Below are 20,156 nucleotides of genomic sequence, written 5' to 3'. Positions count from 1 at the left end.
ATATATTTGCCATCAAACAATCACCCGGAGAGGGATTGAGGGACTTCCTCGCTCGATTCAATAGAGTAAGGATGACCTTACCGAATGTATCGTAAGGAATGGCTGTAGCAGCTTTCCAGAACGAGGGGAGACCAGAAAACTATTAAACCGGCTTATGAAATATCCTCCAACCACTTGGGATGAAATACACCACTCCTATTGTGCCGAGGTCCGTGCCGACGAAGATGACCTGAATGGGCCAACTCATCGATTGACCTCGGTACAAGCCGAAACCAGGAAGGATCGAAGAAATGATGCCAAGAGAGATCTTGAAGCTCCACGATCCAACCGAGAAAGGCATCAGCCATATGTCAGAAGCACCATCATGCCCCTCTCCCGCCACGAAGATGGCCCATCTAGGCCAAGGACAGAGACTCACCGGAATGAGCGAGGTATGCCCCTTTTACTATCCTCTCACAATTTTTGTGTGTCACCCTCAGAAATAGTCTATGCATTGGAGAATCTCGGACCAAAAGTAAAGTGGACACAAAAGATGAGGTTAGATCCAAGCATTAGAAAATCAGACGCCCTCTGCGAGTTCCACCAAGAGCGAGGTCACAAAACTGAGGGTTACATCGCCCTAAGACAGGAGGTCGTGAACATGCTTCATCAAGGAGACCTCAAAGAATTGTTGAGCGACCGAGGATGAACCAACTTTTCCCGAGGACGTGAGCAACACCAGGGACCGCCGAAACCACCTTCACCAACTCGCACCATTCAAATGATCATCGGGGGTGGCAACAATGTTTCGATCAATAACGTAAAGTTTGCCATAACCCACAAGCTCAAACGTTCAATCACTTATGAACGGTATGACGAACTCGAAGAAAGTATCATCTTCTATAAGTCAGATACCCACAGTTTGGTTTTCCCTTACTATGATGCCCTCGTTATCACTTTACGAATATTAGATACAGATGAAAGACGCATTATGGTGGACGATGGGAGCGGCGCGTGCATTGTCCATCCTCAAGTACTTGCACAAATGAAACTCGAGGATAAGATAGTACCGCGCTGCATCACGCTAACAGGTTTTAACAATGCAGTTGAACGAACATCCGGGGAAATCACACTCCCCTTCCTGGCCGACGGCATCATTCTGGAAACCATATTCCACATCATGAACCAGGATACGACGTACAACGCCATAATAGATCGAGCTTGGATACACGCCATGAGGGTTATCCCTTCTAGCTTGTACCAAGTTATCAAATTTCTAACCCCATGGGGAGTATTCAGCATACGAGGAGAACAACGCATATCTCGAGAATGCTATCGCATCGCCCAGGATTATACATACACCCAACAAATGAAGGGCAAAGCAGAGGATGCATAACAATTAATTGTGTCGAGGTCGAGCTGTGATGAAAAGGCTAACGTCATCAGAGATCCCGAAACAATAGACGACACGGGATCAACCGTAGAAGACCTTGACCCTGTCCAACTTGATAAAAAAGCCCACAGCAAGAAAGCCTATGTCGGCCGCAAGTTTCAAGAACCAGGTAAATGCTGTCAATTTTTAACTGCTAACGCATACTTGTTTGCTTTTTTCCATGCAGACATGCCAGGTATCCAGAAGGAGTTCGCCACATACAAGTTGAACGTCTACCCGTTCTACCCCTAGTAAGGCAGGTTAGGCGAAAGTTCAATTCTGCAATAAACGATGCAGTCCGCTAGGAGGTCGAAAAATTGTTAGAAAACGGCTCCATCAATCCCCAGTGGGTCGCCAATGTGGTCATGGTAAAAAAAAAGAACGGAAAGTGGCGTATGTGCGTAGACTTCACAGATTTAAACAAAGCATATCCCAAAGATTCATTCCCGCTACCTCACATTGACTAGCTCATTGACGCAACGGTCGGGCATGAACTGCTGAGCTTCTTAGATGCCTACACGGGCTACAATAAGATCCTTATGGAAGAGGAGGGCCAGGAGAAGACCACCTTCATCACCCACCAAGGAACGTATTGCTATAGGGCGATGCCCTTCGGACTGAAAAACGCGGGGGCGACATACCAAAGGTTGGTGACCAAAATGTTCAAAGACCAACTTGGCAAGACCATGGAAGTCTACATAGACGACATGTTGGTCAAGTGCAAAAAGAAAGAAGATCACATCGACCACTTGAAAGAGGCATCCGACATACTCAGGCGATATGGGATGAAACTAAACCCTGAGAAATGTGCGTTCGGCGTAACTTTAGGAAAATTCTTGGGCTTCCTAATATCACAAAGAGGCATCGAGGTCAATCACGACCAAATCAAAGCCATTGAGGGAATACCAGAACACTTAACTAGCAAAAAATAAGTTCATAAGCTGACTGACGCATCGCCGCCTTGTCGAGATTCATCTCACGATCATCTGATAGATGTCACAAGTTTTTCGGCGTGCTCAAGAAGGACAACGGCCTCTTATGGACATCCGAGTGTGTTCAAGCCCTGAAGGAGTTAAAAACCTACCTATCATCTCCATCGTTGCTTGCCAAAGCAGAACTAGGGGAACGTCTGCTCGTCTACCTCACCGTATCCGAAGTAGCGGTGAGTGCAGTCCTAGTCCAAGAAAACAAAGGTACGCAATCTCCTATCTATTACATTAGCAAAACCTTAGTCGACGCCGAGATGAGGTATCCCCACCTTGAAAAACTGGCCTTGGCCTTGGTCATAGCTTCACGAAAGCTTAGACCGTACTTCCAATGCCATCCAATCTCGGTAATCACAACTTTCCCCTTGAGAAGCATCTTGCATGAGCCCGAGCTATCAGGGAAGATTAGCTAAGCGGGCCATAGAATTGAGCGAGCATGATATCATATGTCAACCGCTGACGCCGATAAAATCGCAAGTCCTCACCGACTTCAACGCAAAAATAATGCTCGAAGTCAAAAAAGAAGCCGCCTACGCTTCTCCGCGAACACAAGATCTATGGATTTTGTACACTGACGGCGCCTCCAATGCGTTAGGGCCCGGATTGGGATTTGTACTCGAAGTCCCGATAGGCGAAGTGGTTCGCCAGTCCATAAGGTGCCTAGACATGACTAACAACAAGGCCGAGTATGAGGCCATGATTGCAGGGTTAAGGCTAACACTCAAGTACGGGGCGAGGCGGGTCATCCTACGCTGCGACTCTCAACTCGTCGTCAACCAAGTCACAAGGACTTTCCAGATCAAAGAGCAAAGGTTACAAAAATACCAGGTCAAGATCTGCAGACTATTGCCCGGGTTTGACGAGTGCCAGTTCGACCAAATCCCTCGAGCACAAAACATCGAAGCAGACGGCCTTGCCAAATTAGCAGCAGCAACTAAAAGCATAACCGGAGAAGGAAACGTGGTCACCCTCCTCCACTCATCGATAGATCAAATCGAGGTAAGGACCATAAATCTAACCTGGGACTGGAGGAACCGTATTGTTACATACTTGCAGGACGGCGTACTCCCAGATGATAAAAAGGAAGCCAAGAAGCTCCGGATGTAAGCGGCCAGGTACAACATCATTCACAACGACCTATATAACAGGACGTATGACATCCCCTAGAGAAATGCTTAGGCCCGAACCAGATGCGGTGCGTACTGGAAGAAGTCCACGAAGGCCACTGCTGAGCTTACTCAAGCAATCGAGCTCTAGTCAGATGTCTCATACGGGCAGGTAACTGCTGGCCTGCCATGAAAAAAGAGGTCGCAGACTTCGTAAAAAATGCGAACAATGCCAAAAATACGCCTCAATGATCCATCAAGCAGGCGAGCATCTCTACTCGATCACCTCCCCTTGGCCTTTCATCAAATGGGGAATGGACATCATCGGCCCCCTCCCTGCGGGACAAGGTAACATACGATTTCTTTTGGTTTTAACTGACTATTTTTCAAAATGGGTAGAAGCAGGAGCATTCGCCCAAATACGCGAACAGGAAGTGATCGCCTTCATATGGAAAAACATTGTGTGCCGCTTCGGCCTCCCCAAAGAGATCAGTTGCGACAACGGACCCTAATTTACTGGAAAAAAGGTCGACCAAATTTTTCGATAAGTGGCATATCAAAAGTATACTCTCCACACCATACCACCCCACAGGCAACGGGCAAGTGGAATCCTCCAATAAATCAATACTGAACATCATGAAGAAAAAGCTTGAGGACGCCAAGGGATTATGGTCGGAGCTGTTACCAGAAGTGCTTTAGGCCTATCGCACAATGCCAAAGACGAGTACAGAAGAGACACCCTACTCTTTAGTCTATGCGACTGATGCGGTAATACCAGTCGAAGTCGGAGAGCCCAGTTTGCGATACTCCCATGAGAGCGGGCCAAAAAATGATGAAAGCAGAAGGCAAGAGCTCGACGAAGTCAAAGAACGGAGAGATATGGCCTACATAAGGATGGTCGCCCAAACACAGCAGGCATAATGCTATTATAACAAAAAAACCAAGATCAGACCACTCAAAGTCGAGGACTACGTGCTCAAGGCCAAAACACAAGCAAGTAAAGACCCGCGGGAAGGCAAACTAGGGACGAATTGGGACGACCCATACAAAATCATGGCATTAGCAAATAAATGGTCATTTCAACTAGAAACAATGGAAGGAAAACTACTGCCAAATAACTCGAACGTCGCTCACCTCACGTATTTCAACTTTTAAGAAAAAGCGTCCTCCAAGTCGCATTCTTTTTCCCTCACTTGAGTTTTGTACCAATCGGGTTTTCTCGAGTAGGTTTTTAACGAGGCGACAAGGGGGACACTTCCAAGTCGAAATACAAATGGAAAGAGACACCGGATGGTTAGTTCATTGCCCAACCTCTCAACACATCTCTAGGTCACCCAATGAAGGGACTAAATAGACTGGGACTGGATTGTCAGCCCGAAAAACATGTAAATTTCTCCAAGTATGAGCAAAACACAAATGTATGAAGTCCGCCCATGTTCTCGCCAGAACAACATCGCCTCAATATCAACTCGGACCCCGGCCACAATTAAGTAAATTATATTCGACCTCGTTCGAATTAAAATACATTCGACCTCGTTCGAATTAAACTACATTCAACCTCGTTCGAATTAAACTCATATTCGACCTCGTTCGAATTAAACTACATTCGACCTCGTTTGAATTAACTCACATTCGACCTCGTTTGAATTAAACTACATTCGACCTCGTTCGAATTAAACTACATTCGATCTCGTTCAAATTAACTTACATTCGACCTCGTTCGAATTAACTCGCATTCGACCTCGCTCGAACTAACTCGCATTCGAGCTCTTCGACCTCGCTCGGACCAACTCAATACAGGTTACGTTCAACCTCGTTCGAATTAACACCTGCTAATCCACGACCATGGCCAAAACAAAATCTGGCCAGATTAAAATGACATTTCTTACTTCAAATATATTCCTTACAAAAGCTCAAATAGATGCCAGCAAAAGTATGTACAAGAATTACAAGCAAAAGAAAGAAAAACAACTACGTGCTACCTAACTCAGCAACACCATCTCCACCCATTTCTCCACCTTCACCGCCGGGATACTCATCGTCGTACCAGTCATCCTGCTCAATCCTTTCCACATCTTCCTCGGCATCACCAGCTTATGGTGTAGCGGGGTCATAGCCATAAGCAAACCGAGCTTCACGTGCCTTAGCACGTGCATTCGCTAAGTCGGCTTCCGAAACAGCCCCCGTCCCTATCAGATCTCTGAATATGTCTAGCTGGGCCTCGGCGTGAATCCATTCCTCATACAGATCCCGAGGAATATCAGGAAAAGTAGTACGGGAGGAGGGCGGCTGCGCCAATAAATGTTCTTTATCGGCCTCGAGGGAAACAACTCGATCACTAAGGTCCGCAGTCTCTTTTTCTAACTCCCCAATCTGCTCATCAAGCCGCTCCTCTCTGAGCCTAGCCGTCTCCATTGCGTAATCCCATTCAGAACAAATAACACGGATCACATCCTCTAAAGTTGCAGCTCTATGCGCAGCTAATAACTGGGCCGACTCTGCCCTCTCTAAATCCGCTACCTTCTCGGCGACCTTGCCACTCAAAACGGCCGCTCGAAGTTAACACTCCTCCAGCTCGGCACGCAGCGAGACCACTTGGGACTGAAGGTCGGCTCACTGGGCCTCAACCACCCTACTCACTTCGAGCTCCTTATTTTTATCCTTCAACGCCCCCTCGAGCTCACTACATTTTCCGATGACCTTTACCAATTCGTCATCCTTCTCCTTTAGCTCGTTTCGGACGGCCCGGAAGTTGCTACTACCACCAAATCGCTGGCAAAGCTCACGGTGCTTATCACGATATTCGCGATATTTCCGCTCCATCTTTTGGAAGATAGCCTTACGCCTCTCCTCTCGACGAGAACTTTCAATCTCCAAGATCACTGTCTAAAAAGAAAGACAAAGCAGGTAAGAACAAAGTCAAAATCAATATAAAAAATGAATAAGGAAACAGAATACCAAACATAACCTAAGAGCAAGGTCGGCTATGCTCTTCGACAAAGTGGAATCCTTCAGCTTCTCGAGGGCCTTACCCTCCACATCGGAACATAGTAGACCAAGAGAAGGGACCACGTCATCTATATCAACTAATAGATCCCGGTTCAAAGGGATTGCAATGGTCCGCGTGCTCCCTTCCAACCTCACCTCAAGCCGGGTAAGTCCTTCCCCCATCATCCTAACTTCCTCGGCGTCCATATCGGAGCCCATATCATAATCCTCTTTGGCAACACTTTTGCCCTTATTGTCAACCCGAGAGGAAAGGCCCTCGATCGGTAAAGAGATCGATATCTCACCCCCTTGTAAGGCGTCGGGTATCCGCGCCGACGACCCTTCAAAACCCGTTCCGGCCTCTAGGAGCAAAGTACATCCCTCGGCCCCGACTGTGACGGGATCGTGGACGGCTGCTCGGAACCAACTTTGAGATCTATAGTCGTTGTTTTTCTGATGACGAAACTATCCATCACCGAACTTCCCACGCGGACATTTCCATCACCGATACCGACAGATCGCCTCTTGCGGTGAAACAGATTATCATTAGTCGGCGATGATCCTTCCTCATCATCCTCGTAAACTAGATAATATAGAGGCGAAGTTGAAACACCCGTCGCAGTAGTCGACGACCGAGCAAGTCTCACGGCAGCAATAGGAATAGAAATGGCCTTCCTCTTACGAAATGCAGGAGCAGGAGCTTTTCACCTCTTAGAAGACCCCCCTGCAAAAATGATTAGAACGACAACTATCAAAGCCATGACGGACACGTGACCACAAGGCCAGGGCGGTATAAGTAAAAAGTCACTATATGAATGGACAAACTCACCGGTCGCTGAAAGCTTGGGCCCGAACTTCTGGAAAAAGGCCGGCTACCCACGAATCCCCACTGTGTGGGGCAAGATCTGGCTAACCCATTCGTGAATATCCGAGACCAATGGAGGGGGCTTGGTCTCAGCTGAAGGAGAAAAAGACAGAACGGTTAGACTACGACCATAACGAGCAAAATGAGCACTTAGTGAAAATACTTACGAGCGTAATTCCACGCCTCAGGAAATTCGTTCGCGTTTGCCACCACGTACTCAGTCTTGACAAAGAAGTAATTAAACCAGAATCGACGATTCGCTTTATCGTCGATCTTTACTACCAAACTTTTGCCTCCGCGATGACAAAGGTGCAACATCGTCCCTCTATAAAAACTCAGGGAAAAAGGTGCATCAGGTGGAAAAGAGAGACCATGCGGCCAGCCAATTCCGCATACTTTGACAACATGGGGATGAACTTGTAGATATAAGGAGAAAGCTGAGCCGGGCAGATGCCGTAGTTGCGGCAGAACTCCTCTGCCAATGGGAGAATGGGAAAAGAATAGCCTACGTAGAATGGATATGCATAGAAAGCGCAATATCCAGGGAGATGAATCTGCACCACATCGCATCCAGCCGGGACCAGATCGATGTGGACTGGAATTTTGAACTTCGCCCTGAAATTAGCAAGGGTAGCCACGTCCATCTCAGACTCTACGACCTCAGGGTCATCCTCGGGTAGCTTTGAGAAGTCAGTTATAGCCTTATCGCTACGGGGAATTATTTTCTCCACCATAGGAAAGCTTTCATCTTCTACAACAATGGCAGTCCCACTGTCATAGGGAGCCATGTACACTGTCAAAGGAGCAAGATTAGGTATCCCCCAGAACTGGGAGACACATTAACCATTTTTGTTTATGAATAGAGGGGGTGCAAACGAAGAAGAGTCGAGTAGCAAGAACCACCAAAATCGGTGAATACAGGAGTATGAAGTAAGATCAAGGAAGCAGAGATTCTGATTGAGGAAGAAGAGGGTATGAAAATCCGATTTTTAGAAAGCAAAGAGTGAACCTAAGAACTGAATATCCCCATTTATAAGAGTTAGGGCATCAATACCGAAGAAGCAAATCGCAGTTGCCCAGCTCAAAAATCGAGGCGGCAGAGGCACAGAAAACGACACAAGGTATCAGAAAAATGCGTAATAATGACGCATGATGACATGACGTCACGATGAAATGATGTGACCCTAGGTTGTGGATCACAAAAGGCCATATTTCCATCCTGTCTGAAGCGCTACTACTCGACCTGCTCACATAAAACTTCTCAAGCCTGACAGACAAAGTCCACTCATCGAGGTCACCCAGGGTCGACATTAATAAGCGGAGGGACTAACTGTATGGGTCAAAATCTACTTTCATTAAGATTTGACACGAAGCGGTATCGTAGAAAGCGATATGATTGGGGTCGATTAGTAGATAACGGAGCTCGTAGCCGAGTAGTCAATAATGGCCGAGGTCGAGTGCTAACGGCTAGTTTTTATAATAGAATATTCAGATATTCTTGGTGTCTGTACTTTAGGGTTGACTGGAGAATGTCCCATATAAATAGAAAAAGAGATAGGGGGAGAGATATATGTAATATTCTCTGATAAGAACATTCTTTGAAAAATAGACTTTCTCTCTAGATAAAAGACAATCACTACCTTTCTAAAGAGATTCGATTGTCTACTATTCCACATTTTTTTCATTAGATCCGAGAAGGGTCCCAACATTCTAGTATTTGTCTATCATTCATCATTGTCAGAAAGAAGAATCATCCACCTCATTCAATATTGAGTGAATCATTTTCCTTATTTACTTTAATGCCATTTATCGTTATTTATTGCTTGATATTCCCCCATCATTAATGATCTTGAAACATTGAATGTATATCACATTTAATCTTCTCTCAACACTGCTCTTGCGTGATTGGTGTCAATCGATTATAGATCTGAAGTTATTATCATTAACTAGATTTAGCCCTGCAATATTAATTAGTTTAATCAAAAGTCTTATTTTTTTTTTTGTCAAAAAGAAGTTTCTTTAAAGTTGCTCAAACGGAATTGGATTTGGTGTATGATAAGATGCCAATGGATGACTGGGAATATGCCAAAGAATTGTGCAAAAGGAACAGTTACTATCCCAATAGAAAATTGGAAGTACATCCTAAAGTACATTAGGCATATCCCCTTTTAGTGTTAGAACAAAACCTACCCATTATTATTCTCGTTCTATAATTATTATAACAATAATACTATGAATTCAAGTATGTCCAATCACTCATGTTATGTTATGATCTCGTATATCTTGGGTCTTCCTATAAATTAATGTTAGAGGCGAGTACAAATTCAAGTTAAACCTTGATTCTATGTATCTTGTTTATTTTGATGGATTTATAAGAATCATTATTTTAAAACAAAGTTATTTCATAATAATATAACCAGAAATGAAAATTTTTGAACTTAACAAGCGCAATTAGAGACACACTATTATTTTGGCGAAGGTTCGTCACAAGAATATTGGACAACGGCCTTTTCGTGTTTGAACCAAACTAAGCAAACGAAAAAGATAAGAGAATAAAAATTTAATCACATGGGCAAGTTGAAGCAATATAATGTAAAAAGAAAAAAGAAAAAAAAGAAAAAAGCAACAACCACCAATTACCAACTATTTAAAAATAGGCACATGCTAAAGTCATTGGCATTTAAAGAATATTCCAACGAATTTTAAGGAAAAATAATAAAACAATATATACCCTAAGATCTAAAGAGTCTCATTCTTTTAATTTCAGCATTAATTGCACTGACCAGATTATCCAGCTTCGCCTACCTCCTTCAAAAAAAAAGAACATGCTATAAAATTTTAAAACTCATGACATTATATGCAATTGGTCAGGAAAAAAAATACATGCTATAAAATTTTAAAACTCATGATATTATATGTAATTGGTCAGAAAAAGGTGCCAAAAAAAGAGTTAGGAAATGAATTTTGTACGAAAAGTTTGAATAGACAAATAAAATAAATTAATATCATAAAGAAATTGCTAATTTGAGGAGACAAATTTGACCAAAACACTACCCATTGAAAGTAGAAACTAAAGGTGAGAAGGGTGACCTAAATACCACAAAAGATGTGGAATTATTAACAAAAAGGAGAAAAAAGAATGACAAACTTTGACCAAATGACGGAGCCCACTAACATTAGGTAATAGTACTATTTGTTATATTATAAATTATAAATTTGGGGTGGGATTGTTCCACAAATACGGATAGTTTTGTCTCCACAACTCAAACCGCCAAATACATATTTGGTAAAGACAACTCAAAAATGACTCCTCAGTCCTTATGACTTATCCACCCAACTATTTCCCTTTGGTCGCTTTTGAATACTCGCTAATTCCAAACCTAATCCATTTCGTATCTTCCTATTCTATTCCCAAAATATCCGTCTATATTTGGCTCTTTCTTCTTTTCTAAAAAAAAACCTTGTGAGTAGGGTTGCTTATCGGGCAGATAATTATACTTAACGGTTATCGAATTATAAATATAGTAATTCGCTAGTCATTCAATAAGACAACAGGCGGATTGATATCTGATTAATAATTATCGGACGGTTATCGACTAAACTAAATTAAATTTTTTTGAACAATTATTCAATCTATACCAAGACTACACATACTGTACAAAGAGGCGTAAGATTGGATCAGCGTTGCAGAATGAGTGGTACTTTTTCCGCCACAAGGATAGGAAGCATCCCATAGGTTCAAGAACAAACTGAGCAACAAATGCTGGATTTTAGAAGGCAACAAGCAGGGACAAATGCATAAGTTGGAAGGCAACAGACAGTCTGTCATACACATAATAACTAAATTTGTAAAATCAGAAAAACACATTAGTTCAGTAAACAATCAAACTTTCAAAAGGACATTTGTTCATAATCAATCAAACATTCACATTCGTTCAATAGTACTTTATATATATAAGGGTAAAAGTATAAGTATTTAAAATTCTTAACGGGTTAACGGTTTACCCGATAAGAAAATTGAGTAATCCGCCCCCAAACCGTTAAGCCGTTAATTATAAAATCTCAATCCGTTCCCCATCCCCGATACCAATAAGCCAATAAACCATCGGTTCGGTTCGATTAACGGTTCGATTCGATTTTGAACAGCCCTACTTGTTAGTGCCTTAGAAGAGGCGCTTGTTGTTTGATTTCTCAAAAAGAAAATAAAAAAATTTACCTTAATTAAAAAAATCGAATTTGAACCGCAAATTCTGACTAATTAAGGCCCAAATACAAATATAGAAGTATTAAACACGGTGCGAGAAGCCAAAAAAAAAAAAAAAGTAACATACATCTTGGATTTTCTTTTCTATGGAAGAAAATAATCCTTTGTCGTTGCAAGTCATAGTACTACGTTATAATCATTCTTCCTCGTTTCACTTGAAACTAAACAAAAAAATGAATGAAAAGAACTAAGAAGAACACCTCAATAACGAAAAAGAAAAGAACGAATTACAACAAAATCATAAACTTTATCAAACAAAGCTAAATATTTTAATTTATTAAAATCAACACTAATATATTTTCTTTAAACCGATATGATTTAATTTTTATCTTATACCGTAAACACCCTTAAGTAGTGATAGAGAAAACAGAAAAGGGCAAAAATAGAACTTTGAACAACCTCAAAACCAGGAATGTGACATTAATACGCCTCCATCCCACCAAACTCCCTGACCAGAAACCTTATCCCTCCCCTCGGACACGATAAAGTTGCAGCCCACGTGTAGCCAAGTAGACATGCTGGCGTCATGGATGACGCAACTTATTTGCCAGGTCATCAGCCGTTTCATTTCTCACGCCTTATCCGCCAACTACACCCTGGATATGCCACGTGGGATAAGATCTTGTTCCCACCATTAATCCTAAAATTTCATATTCCTATGCTTCGCATTCCCACAGTAATTATCATCTGTATCCATCCTTAGTAAGCCACGTGTAAAGTGACTAACCCTCGCCTTACGTGGCCTTGTATTTTATTTGTTCACAAGTCCATTATAATAGCGCGTGACAAGAAAGACAACTAGCCTGTCATTTGTTCTGGCAAAGAAGAAAAAAGAACAGAGAAAAGCCAGTTGGCATAAGTACGCGTCTGCTGGCCGACCTTATCCTCTTTTTAATTTTTGCCATATTAAAATGTTTTTAATTTTTGGTTTATAGTTTAATGAAAAGTAATTGAAATGGACATTGATAGAAAGAAAGATCAATGAAGTGTGAATAGAGAGAGAGAGAGAGAGAGAGAGAGAGAGAGACTAAACCCTAGATTTCTTTCTGACTGACAGCAGAGAGTATTTTGCTATTTTGACCAACAAAGAGCTTTGTTATAGTACATGAATATTTTCGATCAGTATTGACAAAGGTTAGTGCTTAAAGTTTTCATTTTTGAACACTTATTAGTAAAATTAATGTTGTTTTTGTTGTGTATGTACTAATTATGTGAAAAGAAAAAAAGATTGTTTTTTCAACTGTTAATATTGCTAATGGAGTTGTTAGACACCACATGCATGTATGGTGATTATTAGGTACTAGTTGGATTTGATCTTCTTTCGCTTAAAGTTTGAGTTTTTTCTCTATATTTAGCATATGTGTTTCTGTTTTAATGCTTGGATCCTATTCCAGTTTGATGTTTTTGTTTCAACTGTTTTTTTCCTTCAGTTTAATGAGTTTATTTTGATTCTTCGATGATACCTATTTTTCAGATCCTCTTGAATTTTACTTGGGTGTGATTCATACTGAGGAAGTTGTTTTGATGTATGTGGTTTTTTCTTTTTGGAACAGAAAAAATAAGGGTTCTGTTTGTTCTGTGTTGTGGATTTGAGGATTTAGTGGAGGAGTTTCTGCAAATAAAGGGTTGTGAAGATGTTGTCCAAATCGTATACCAACTTGCTAGATCTAGCATCTGGGAATTTCCCAGTGATGAAAAGGCGGCTGCCACGGGTAATGACAGTTGCTGGAGTTATTTCTGAGCTCGATGATGATCAAGCTAACAGTGTTACATCAGATGTTCCATCATCTATTATTGTAGATCGAATAATTATAGTGGCTAATCAGCTCCCTGTAAAAGCTAAGCGTAGGCCAGATAATAAAGGATGGAGTTTTAGTTGGGATGATGATTCATTGTTGTTGCACATAAAAGATGGTTTGCCAGATGATATGGAAGTTCTCTATGTTGGTTGTTTAAGGGTTGAGGTTGATTCAAGCGAACAGGACGATGTTTCGCAGTTACTGTTGGATAGGTTTAAATGTGTTCCGGCTTTTCTCCCTGCAGACATTTTATCTAAATATTATCATGGTTTTTGCAAACAGAATTTATGGCCACTTTTCCATTATATGCTTCCATACTCTGCAAGTCATGGCAGTCGATTTGATCGGTCATGGTGGGAGGCATATGTTGCAGCAAACAAGATATTTTCCCAGAAGGTGATTGAGGTGATAAATCCCGATGATGATTTTGTCTGGATCCATGATTATCATTTAATGGTTTTACCTACATTCTTACGTAGGCGTTTCAATAGATTGCGAATGGGTTTTTTTCTGCATAGCCCTTTTCCTTCATCAGAGATATATAGGACGCTTCCAGTGAGAGAAGAAATTCTCAAGGCTCTATTGAATGCCGACCTGATTGGTTTCCATACATTCGATTATGCACGGCATTTCTTGTCCTGTTGTAGTCGCATGTTGGGATTAGAGTATCAGTCAAAGAGGGGTTACATCGGGCTTGAATACTACGGACGGACTGTGGGGATCAAGATTATGCCAGTTGGGATTCACATGGGGCAGATTGAGACCGTGCTTCAACTAGCAGATAGAGAGTGGAGAGTTGGAGAGCTTAAGCAGCAGTTTGAAGGTAAAACTGTTTTACTTGGTGTTGATGATATGGACATTTTCAAAGGTGTCAATTTGAAACTTCTTGCATTGGAAGAAATGTTAAAACAGCATCCGAAGTGGCAGGGAAGGGCAGTGCTGGTACAGATTGCTAATCCGGCTCGAGGAAAAGGAAAAGATCTCGAGGAAATACAGGAAGAAATACAAACAAGTATCAAAAGAATCAATGACAAGTTTAGACAGCCTGGTTATGAACCCATCGTGTTCATTGATCGCCCAGTTTCTCTTAGTGAACGGACTGCCTATTACACTGTAGCTGAGTGTGTAGTTGTTACAGCAGTAAGAGATGGCATGAACCTTACTCCATATGAATACATTGTGAGCAGGCAGGGTATCCCTGGTTCAGACTGCACTGCAGAGTCAAATGGTCAGAAAAAGAGCATGTTGGTAGTGTCCGAGTTCATTGGATGTTCTCCTTCACTAAGTGGTGCTATACGTGTTAACCCGTGGAATGTGGAAGCAACTGCAGAAGCACTAAATGAAGCAATTTCAATGGCTGATGCTGAGAAGGTGTTGCGCCATGAAAAGCATTATAAATATGTAAGCAGACACGACGTAGCCTATTGGTCAAGAAGCTTTTTCCAGGATCTGGAGAGAACTTGCAAAGACCATTTTAGGCGACGTTGCTGGGGTATTGGTCTGAGCTTTGGTTTTAGAGTTGTTGCACTTGATCCCAATTTCAGGAAGCTGTCCATGGATAATATTGTTTCTTCTTACTCAAAATCCAAAAATAGAGCAATATTGTTGGATTATGATGGCACTCTAATGCCTCAAACAGCCATCAATAAGGTCCCTAGTCCTGAAGTTATTTCAATTATTAATACACTTTGTGGTGATGAAAGAAATACTGTGTTTCTCGTGAGCGGACGAGGAAGGGATAGTTTAGGCCGGTGGTTTTCTCCGTGTGAGAAACTTGGCATTGCTGCGGAGCATGGATACTTCTTAAGGTATTCTTAGAACAAGTTTATTCTCATTTTGTGTCTATTTGTCATAGCCCGCATGTCGGTATGTACTTATTGTCTTTATCCACCAGGTGGTCTGCAGATAAAGAATGGGAAGTCTGTGGGCAGAACAGTGATTTCCAGTGGATGCAGATGGCTGAACCGGTTATGAAGCAGTATACAGAAGCTACAGATGGCTCTTACATTGAAACAAAGGAGAGTGCTCTGGTTTGGCATCATCGGGATGCAGATCTTGGTTTTGGGTCTTGCCAAGCAAAAGAGATGTTAGACCATCTTGAAAGTGTGCTTGCAAATGAACCTGTTGCTGTGAAGAGTGGGCAATTCATTGTTGAAGTTAAGCCTCAGGTGTGTCATCTCTTAACCTTTTCATTCGTCACGAGTTTTTCCAATGAACATTATTCGATATCACCAGTTACTCCATTCATCCGTTGGATCTGCTTTAATTTCCAATATATATACTTAGTTTTCAATCTAGACATGCTTTATAGTTTATTTTTTGTGCGGTACGCTATATACTGAGTAGCAATATTTTCTTTTAAAGAAAGGCTGGGATGGGGGGCATGGTCAGAGCGTTTATTAAGTGTCTTTGCTGATTCTAGATGTATGTGGACATTTTTTTTAGAAGGATGTGGACATTAAAAGCTGCTTCATTCAAATATTCTCTAAATTTGTTAATCTATCATATTTCATGGAAGTAGTTAGGGCTGACGGTTGAAAATTTCCCGTTTTCAGGTAATGTTTAAACTATAAAGCTTTCCTAGCAAAGGTGCTTAGAACTTTTACTTTGTCATATCATATTAATTGCATCCTGTGTCGTGACTGAAGGGCTCTCCTATTGGAGTCTAAATAAAGAGCTTCCAAATGAATCTTAAATTACTTTTTTTTATCAGGTAAGATAACAATGAATTTTTAATTACAGTAGCCTTTCTTTTGTTTTATCATATTAATTATGTGTATGGTGTCATAAAAGAGGAAAGCATACTGAGATTAATCTAAAGCACAAATTAATAACAAGATACAAGTATCTTTTACTTTTCCCTTTTTCAGCAAGCTTATGCCTCCAGGCATTAACAATAGGAGGAAATAGCTTCTACCGCCATCTGGGAAACTTGTCATTTGCATCAGTTTTTTAAAGCTAAGATGTTCTTGATACTTTCTCTAACCAAGAATGATGTCTGTCAACCAAGAAAGAGTAATTGTTAGTTTTAACAAAAAGACGATAATCACTTGGCTGGTGCATCTTAAAGTACCCTATTTACTTGTAAGCTGGTTTAGAGCAGAAGAAAGTTGACACCTCGTTGCTCCTTTTGGTTCCGTTTGTCATCTTGAGCCCCAGCTATGAGAATTACCAATTCAAATGAAGCAATTTGTTCGAGGTTTCTGAATTTTCCGCAGTCGCTCTTGAAGTTGGTTTCCTACTTGAGCCGTGGGTCTTTCAGAAACAACTTCTCTACATCCCAGGGTAGGGGGTAGGGGTAAGGGCTGCGTACACGCCACCCTCTGTAGACCTCCTTGTGGGACTCAACTGGTTTTTTTTGTTGTTTGTTTGGTGTTGCTCTTGAAGTTGGTTTGATTCATAATTTCTGATGTATTAATAGAGACAATTGCAGGAAATTTTTATCTTTAGAAATATGCCTCAGTTAAATCTAGGACGTAATTCCAGCATAATGCCAAATAGGTAGGGGAATATACATTCACACACACACACACACACACATATATATATATATATATATATATATATATATATATGTATGTATGTATGTATGTATGTATATATATGTATGTATATATATATATATATATATACACACACACACACATACATACACATACACATACGCATACATATCATTTTCTTAATAACAAAAATAGAGATGACAACATTCCTAATCCATGTACTTTTCAACATATATTGTTGAGAAGGATGCCCCGTATAATTTGCTAAATAGTCTTCTCGTTATAGCTGTATAATACCTGTTTTATCACATCCATGCTCATTGTAGCTAACCTCTGCTGCTGACTGTAGCTTTATCTAAACCTCAATTTTTGCAACATTCCAGGGAGTCAGTAAAGGTCTAGTTGCAGAGAAAATTTTCGCATCAATGGGTGAGAGTGGCCGGCAGGCTGATTTCGTGATGTGCGTAGGTGATGATAGGTCTGATGAGGACATGTTTGAGATTATTGGAAATGCCATAAATAGCAGTATACTTTCTTCAAGCACAGAAGTGTATGCCTGCACAGTGGGACAAAAGCCAAGTAAAGCCAAATATTATCTTGATGACACAACAGAAGTTAGAACCATGCTTCAAGCTCTTGCCGAGGAATCCACTCCACCCTCATCAGAAATTGTAACGGGAACCTTTGTTTGAAGTATATCCTTCCCTGCTTTCTTGTCTGAGTTCACTTCACATTGAATCAGCCCTTTAAAGTTGTCCAAAAGAAACATCATTAGAGCTTGTACTGATTTGTGACGCGTATTACTCTCAAAGAATCAATGGAGAGGTATTGTACAGAATTTTTTATGAGATGGCCAGTCCGTTGGAGACCATCGATTTATGGGGTGAGATTTAACTGATCTCAAATGTTTCAAACACACAGAAGCACTGCTGCCCAAGTGGATACATATGAGTGAAAGTTGACTCTGAAGGGAGAGCAATGTCAAATGGTAATCTTCATGGCCTTCACAACATATATATTTGTGGCCCTTGTTGAATAAATACTGATTCAAGAAGGCCACACTCCTCAGTTTCTTGCCTTGCATGTGGCAAAGATGGAATATTGGTCGTCAAAGACTCATAACTTGGATTATTAGATCAACTGTAAACAGGTGTTTTTTCTTTTCTTTTGGTTCATTTATTTAATCCTTCTCTTTCTATTTAGGAGTGAGAATATTGTCTTCTGGATACACCAATTGGTTCGATTCTCATAATTGTAAATGCTATAGAAATTCTCCCTTACGATAAAGTTCCCAAAACTAAATTTCGTCACTTATTATGCACATGATAACAAAAGCTTGTGCTTGTTAATAGTGACATCAATTACAGTAATTCTGGTCTGTCAAGTGCGAGTTTGCAGAACAACAAAAATGTCTGATTCAGTTGTAACCTGCTGCCCCCCCACCCCCCTTTTTTTTTTCTTTCTGGAAGAACTTTTTTGCCCTTTCAAATCTTATTAGAAACTTCAAGGCGGCTAATTTAGTAAGGCCTTTTAAATGCATGTAAAAGATATAGTATAAAAATGTAATAGGCAAGGTATTTCGACAAAAAAGCGTAGAAACCGTTTCTCTCAGCGCATGTTAGCTTAACGTGCGCCGTTCATGGGCAAGAGAGCTCAGAATCCATGGAATCAGCTGCGCGGAAATCATCAACGGAAAAGGGATGAACTGCTAAAGGCAATTGCAATCTCGAGTTCACCGATGGTAGGGGTGGAGACCAATGGAACAGTACCAGCTAAACCTAGGGATGCAAACTCAGAGGAAATTGGGGGATCTTCAATAGCCAAAGCACTAGAACAATTGGAGGTAGAAGAAACATCCACTTCAAAAGTAGCTTCAGGGACCTTGACACAGAGTCAAAATAAGCTTTCATGGGCAGATGAAGTAGAATTAATGGTGGAAGTTGCAAGTAAGGGATCCATCTGGGACAATTTCGTCATCACTAAGGTAACAAATGCAGGTTTTAAACTAGAATACATAGCTCTAGAGGTGCATGCAGCTACCCCTGTATGTGAAATTGAAACAGAGGATGTCAATACAGAACTGGAACATTGGAAATCTGTTGTAGTATGTTGTTATGTTTTAGGAGCTCACCCTCCCTTCTCGATTTTGAATAGCTATATCCAGAAAATATGGGGCAAACATGGCACTAATAAGATCTCCATGATGAAGAATGTGATAGTACTGGTGCGATTTGATGATGAAGTGGGGGAGAATGAAGTTGTCCAAGGAGGCATATACCACTTCGACAACAAACCTTTTATTGTAAAAGAAAGATACAAGTTGTGACAGTAAGCAAGGGGGCAACAAGAAGTCACGAAAGTGGACAGGTTAACTCAGGATGGGTTACACCTACTAATAGTGCCAGAAATACAATAAGCAAGCAACAAGGGAATAGGGGAATTCAAATCAACCAACAGAATACTTTCAAGCCACTATCTCAAGAAGGTCCTAGTGAGCCAGCAGGCCAATGTATTCAAGGATTACCAAGTCTAGTAAAGAAAGAGGGTGGGACAATCAACCCTCCCTCCAATCATGGATAACATACTCTGTTGGAATATTAGGGGAATGAATGCCCCTAACAATCAAAAGGAGGTAAAGCTCCTTTGTACAAAAGAAAATATAGGTATGATTGGAATTCTAGAAACTAAAGTTAAATTAAACATGGTGGATCAATTGGCCAACAAACTATTTGGAGGCTGGGGATACATCACCAACCTAGAGCAACACTATAATAGTAGAATATGGTTAACTTGGAGGTCAAATTATTTTCAAATTGTCCTAGTCAGTAAAACTGCCCAAGCAGTCACTTGCAAGATTCATCACCTCAGTTTAAAGCTTACCTACTTGTCAACTGTAGTATATGCTTTTAATACAAGAGAGGAGAGAAGACATCTATGGTCATATTTGGAGTCAATAAGTGCAGGACTCAATATGCCACAGATAGTGATGGGAGACTTCAATTCAGTACTCCAACCAGATGATAGAATTGGAGTTAACCCCATTAGCCCGTCAGAAATAATAGAATTTTAAAGTTGTGTGGATGCTTGTGGATTGATTGAACTACCAAGATGTGGAAGTAAATATACTTGGAATGATAGACATGGATATGGAAGAGTGATGTCCAAAATAGATTGGGTGTTTATTGACACAGTTTGGCTGAATAGTATGCCAAGTTTCAAAGCTCATTTCCTACC

General features: G+C 41.1%; 2 protein-coding genes across 6 annotated transcripts; both read left to right on the top strand.

Annotated features, from left to right (window-relative positions):
• Positions 1-760: 760 nt before the first annotated feature.
• Positions 761-1,375, top strand: LOC138904954 (uncharacterized). The gene has a single exon (XM_070193450.1). The coding sequence runs from the start codon at positions 761-763 to the stop codon at positions 1,373-1,375; it is 615 nt and encodes a 204-aa protein (XP_070049551.1).
• An 11,073-nt stretch (positions 1,376-12,448) lies between these two features.
• On the top strand, positions 12,449-18,306 carry LOC104115635 (probable alpha,alpha-trehalose-phosphate synthase [UDP-forming] 7). 5 transcript variants are annotated; one of them, XM_033661161.2, is made up of 5 exons: positions 12,449-12,754; positions 13,174-15,227; positions 15,314-15,587; positions 16,068-16,132; positions 17,306-17,512. In XM_033661161.2, the coding sequence occupies exons 2-4, from the start codon at positions 13,255-13,257 to the stop codon at positions 16,086-16,088; spliced, it is 2,268 nt and encodes a 755-aa protein (XP_033517052.1). In that variant the 5' UTR covers positions 12,449-12,754; positions 13,174-13,254; the 3' UTR covers positions 16,089-16,132; positions 17,306-17,512. The 5 variants fall into 5 exon arrangements, with proteins under 5 accessions (XP_033517052.1, XP_070051581.1, XP_018632993.1 ...); XM_070195480.1 differs by lacking the exon at positions 17,306-17,512 and having other exon boundaries at positions 15,975-16,112; XM_018777477.3 differs by lacking the exon at positions 16,068-16,132 and having other exon boundaries at positions 12,453-12,754; positions 13,095-15,227; positions 17,306-18,306.
• The last annotated feature ends 1,850 nt before the right edge of the window (positions 18,307-20,156 follow it).

The sequence above is a fragment of the Nicotiana tomentosiformis genome, chromosome 2 (assembly GCF_000390325.3).
Source record: "Nicotiana tomentosiformis chromosome 2, ASM39032v3, whole genome shotgun sequence".
Lineage (NCBI taxonomy): Eukaryota > Viridiplantae > Streptophyta > Magnoliopsida > Solanales > Solanaceae > Nicotiana > Nicotiana tomentosiformis.
Note: the sequence above shows the minus strand (reverse complement) of the source record. Positions and strands in the feature narration are given on the sequence as shown.

Excerpts from the sequence above, each read along its gene's own strand:
- LOC138904954 (XM_070193450.1), top strand. The coding sequence starts at position 761 with ATGATCATCGGGGGTGGCAACAATGTTTCGATCAATAACGTAAAGTTT.
- LOC104115635 (XM_018777477.3), top strand. The coding sequence starts at position 13,255 with ATGTTGTCCAAATCGTATACCAACTTGCTAGATCTAGCATCTGGGAAT. Across the intron at positions 15,228-15,313 it reads GAGCATGGATACTTCTTAAG|GTGGTCTGCAGATAAAGAAT; the intron begins GTATTCTTAGAA and ends TTTATCCACCAG. Across the intron at positions 15,588-17,305 it reads TTGTTGAAGTTAAGCCTCAG|GGAGTCAGTAAAGGTCTAGT; the intron begins GTGTGTCATCTC and ends GCAACATTCCAG.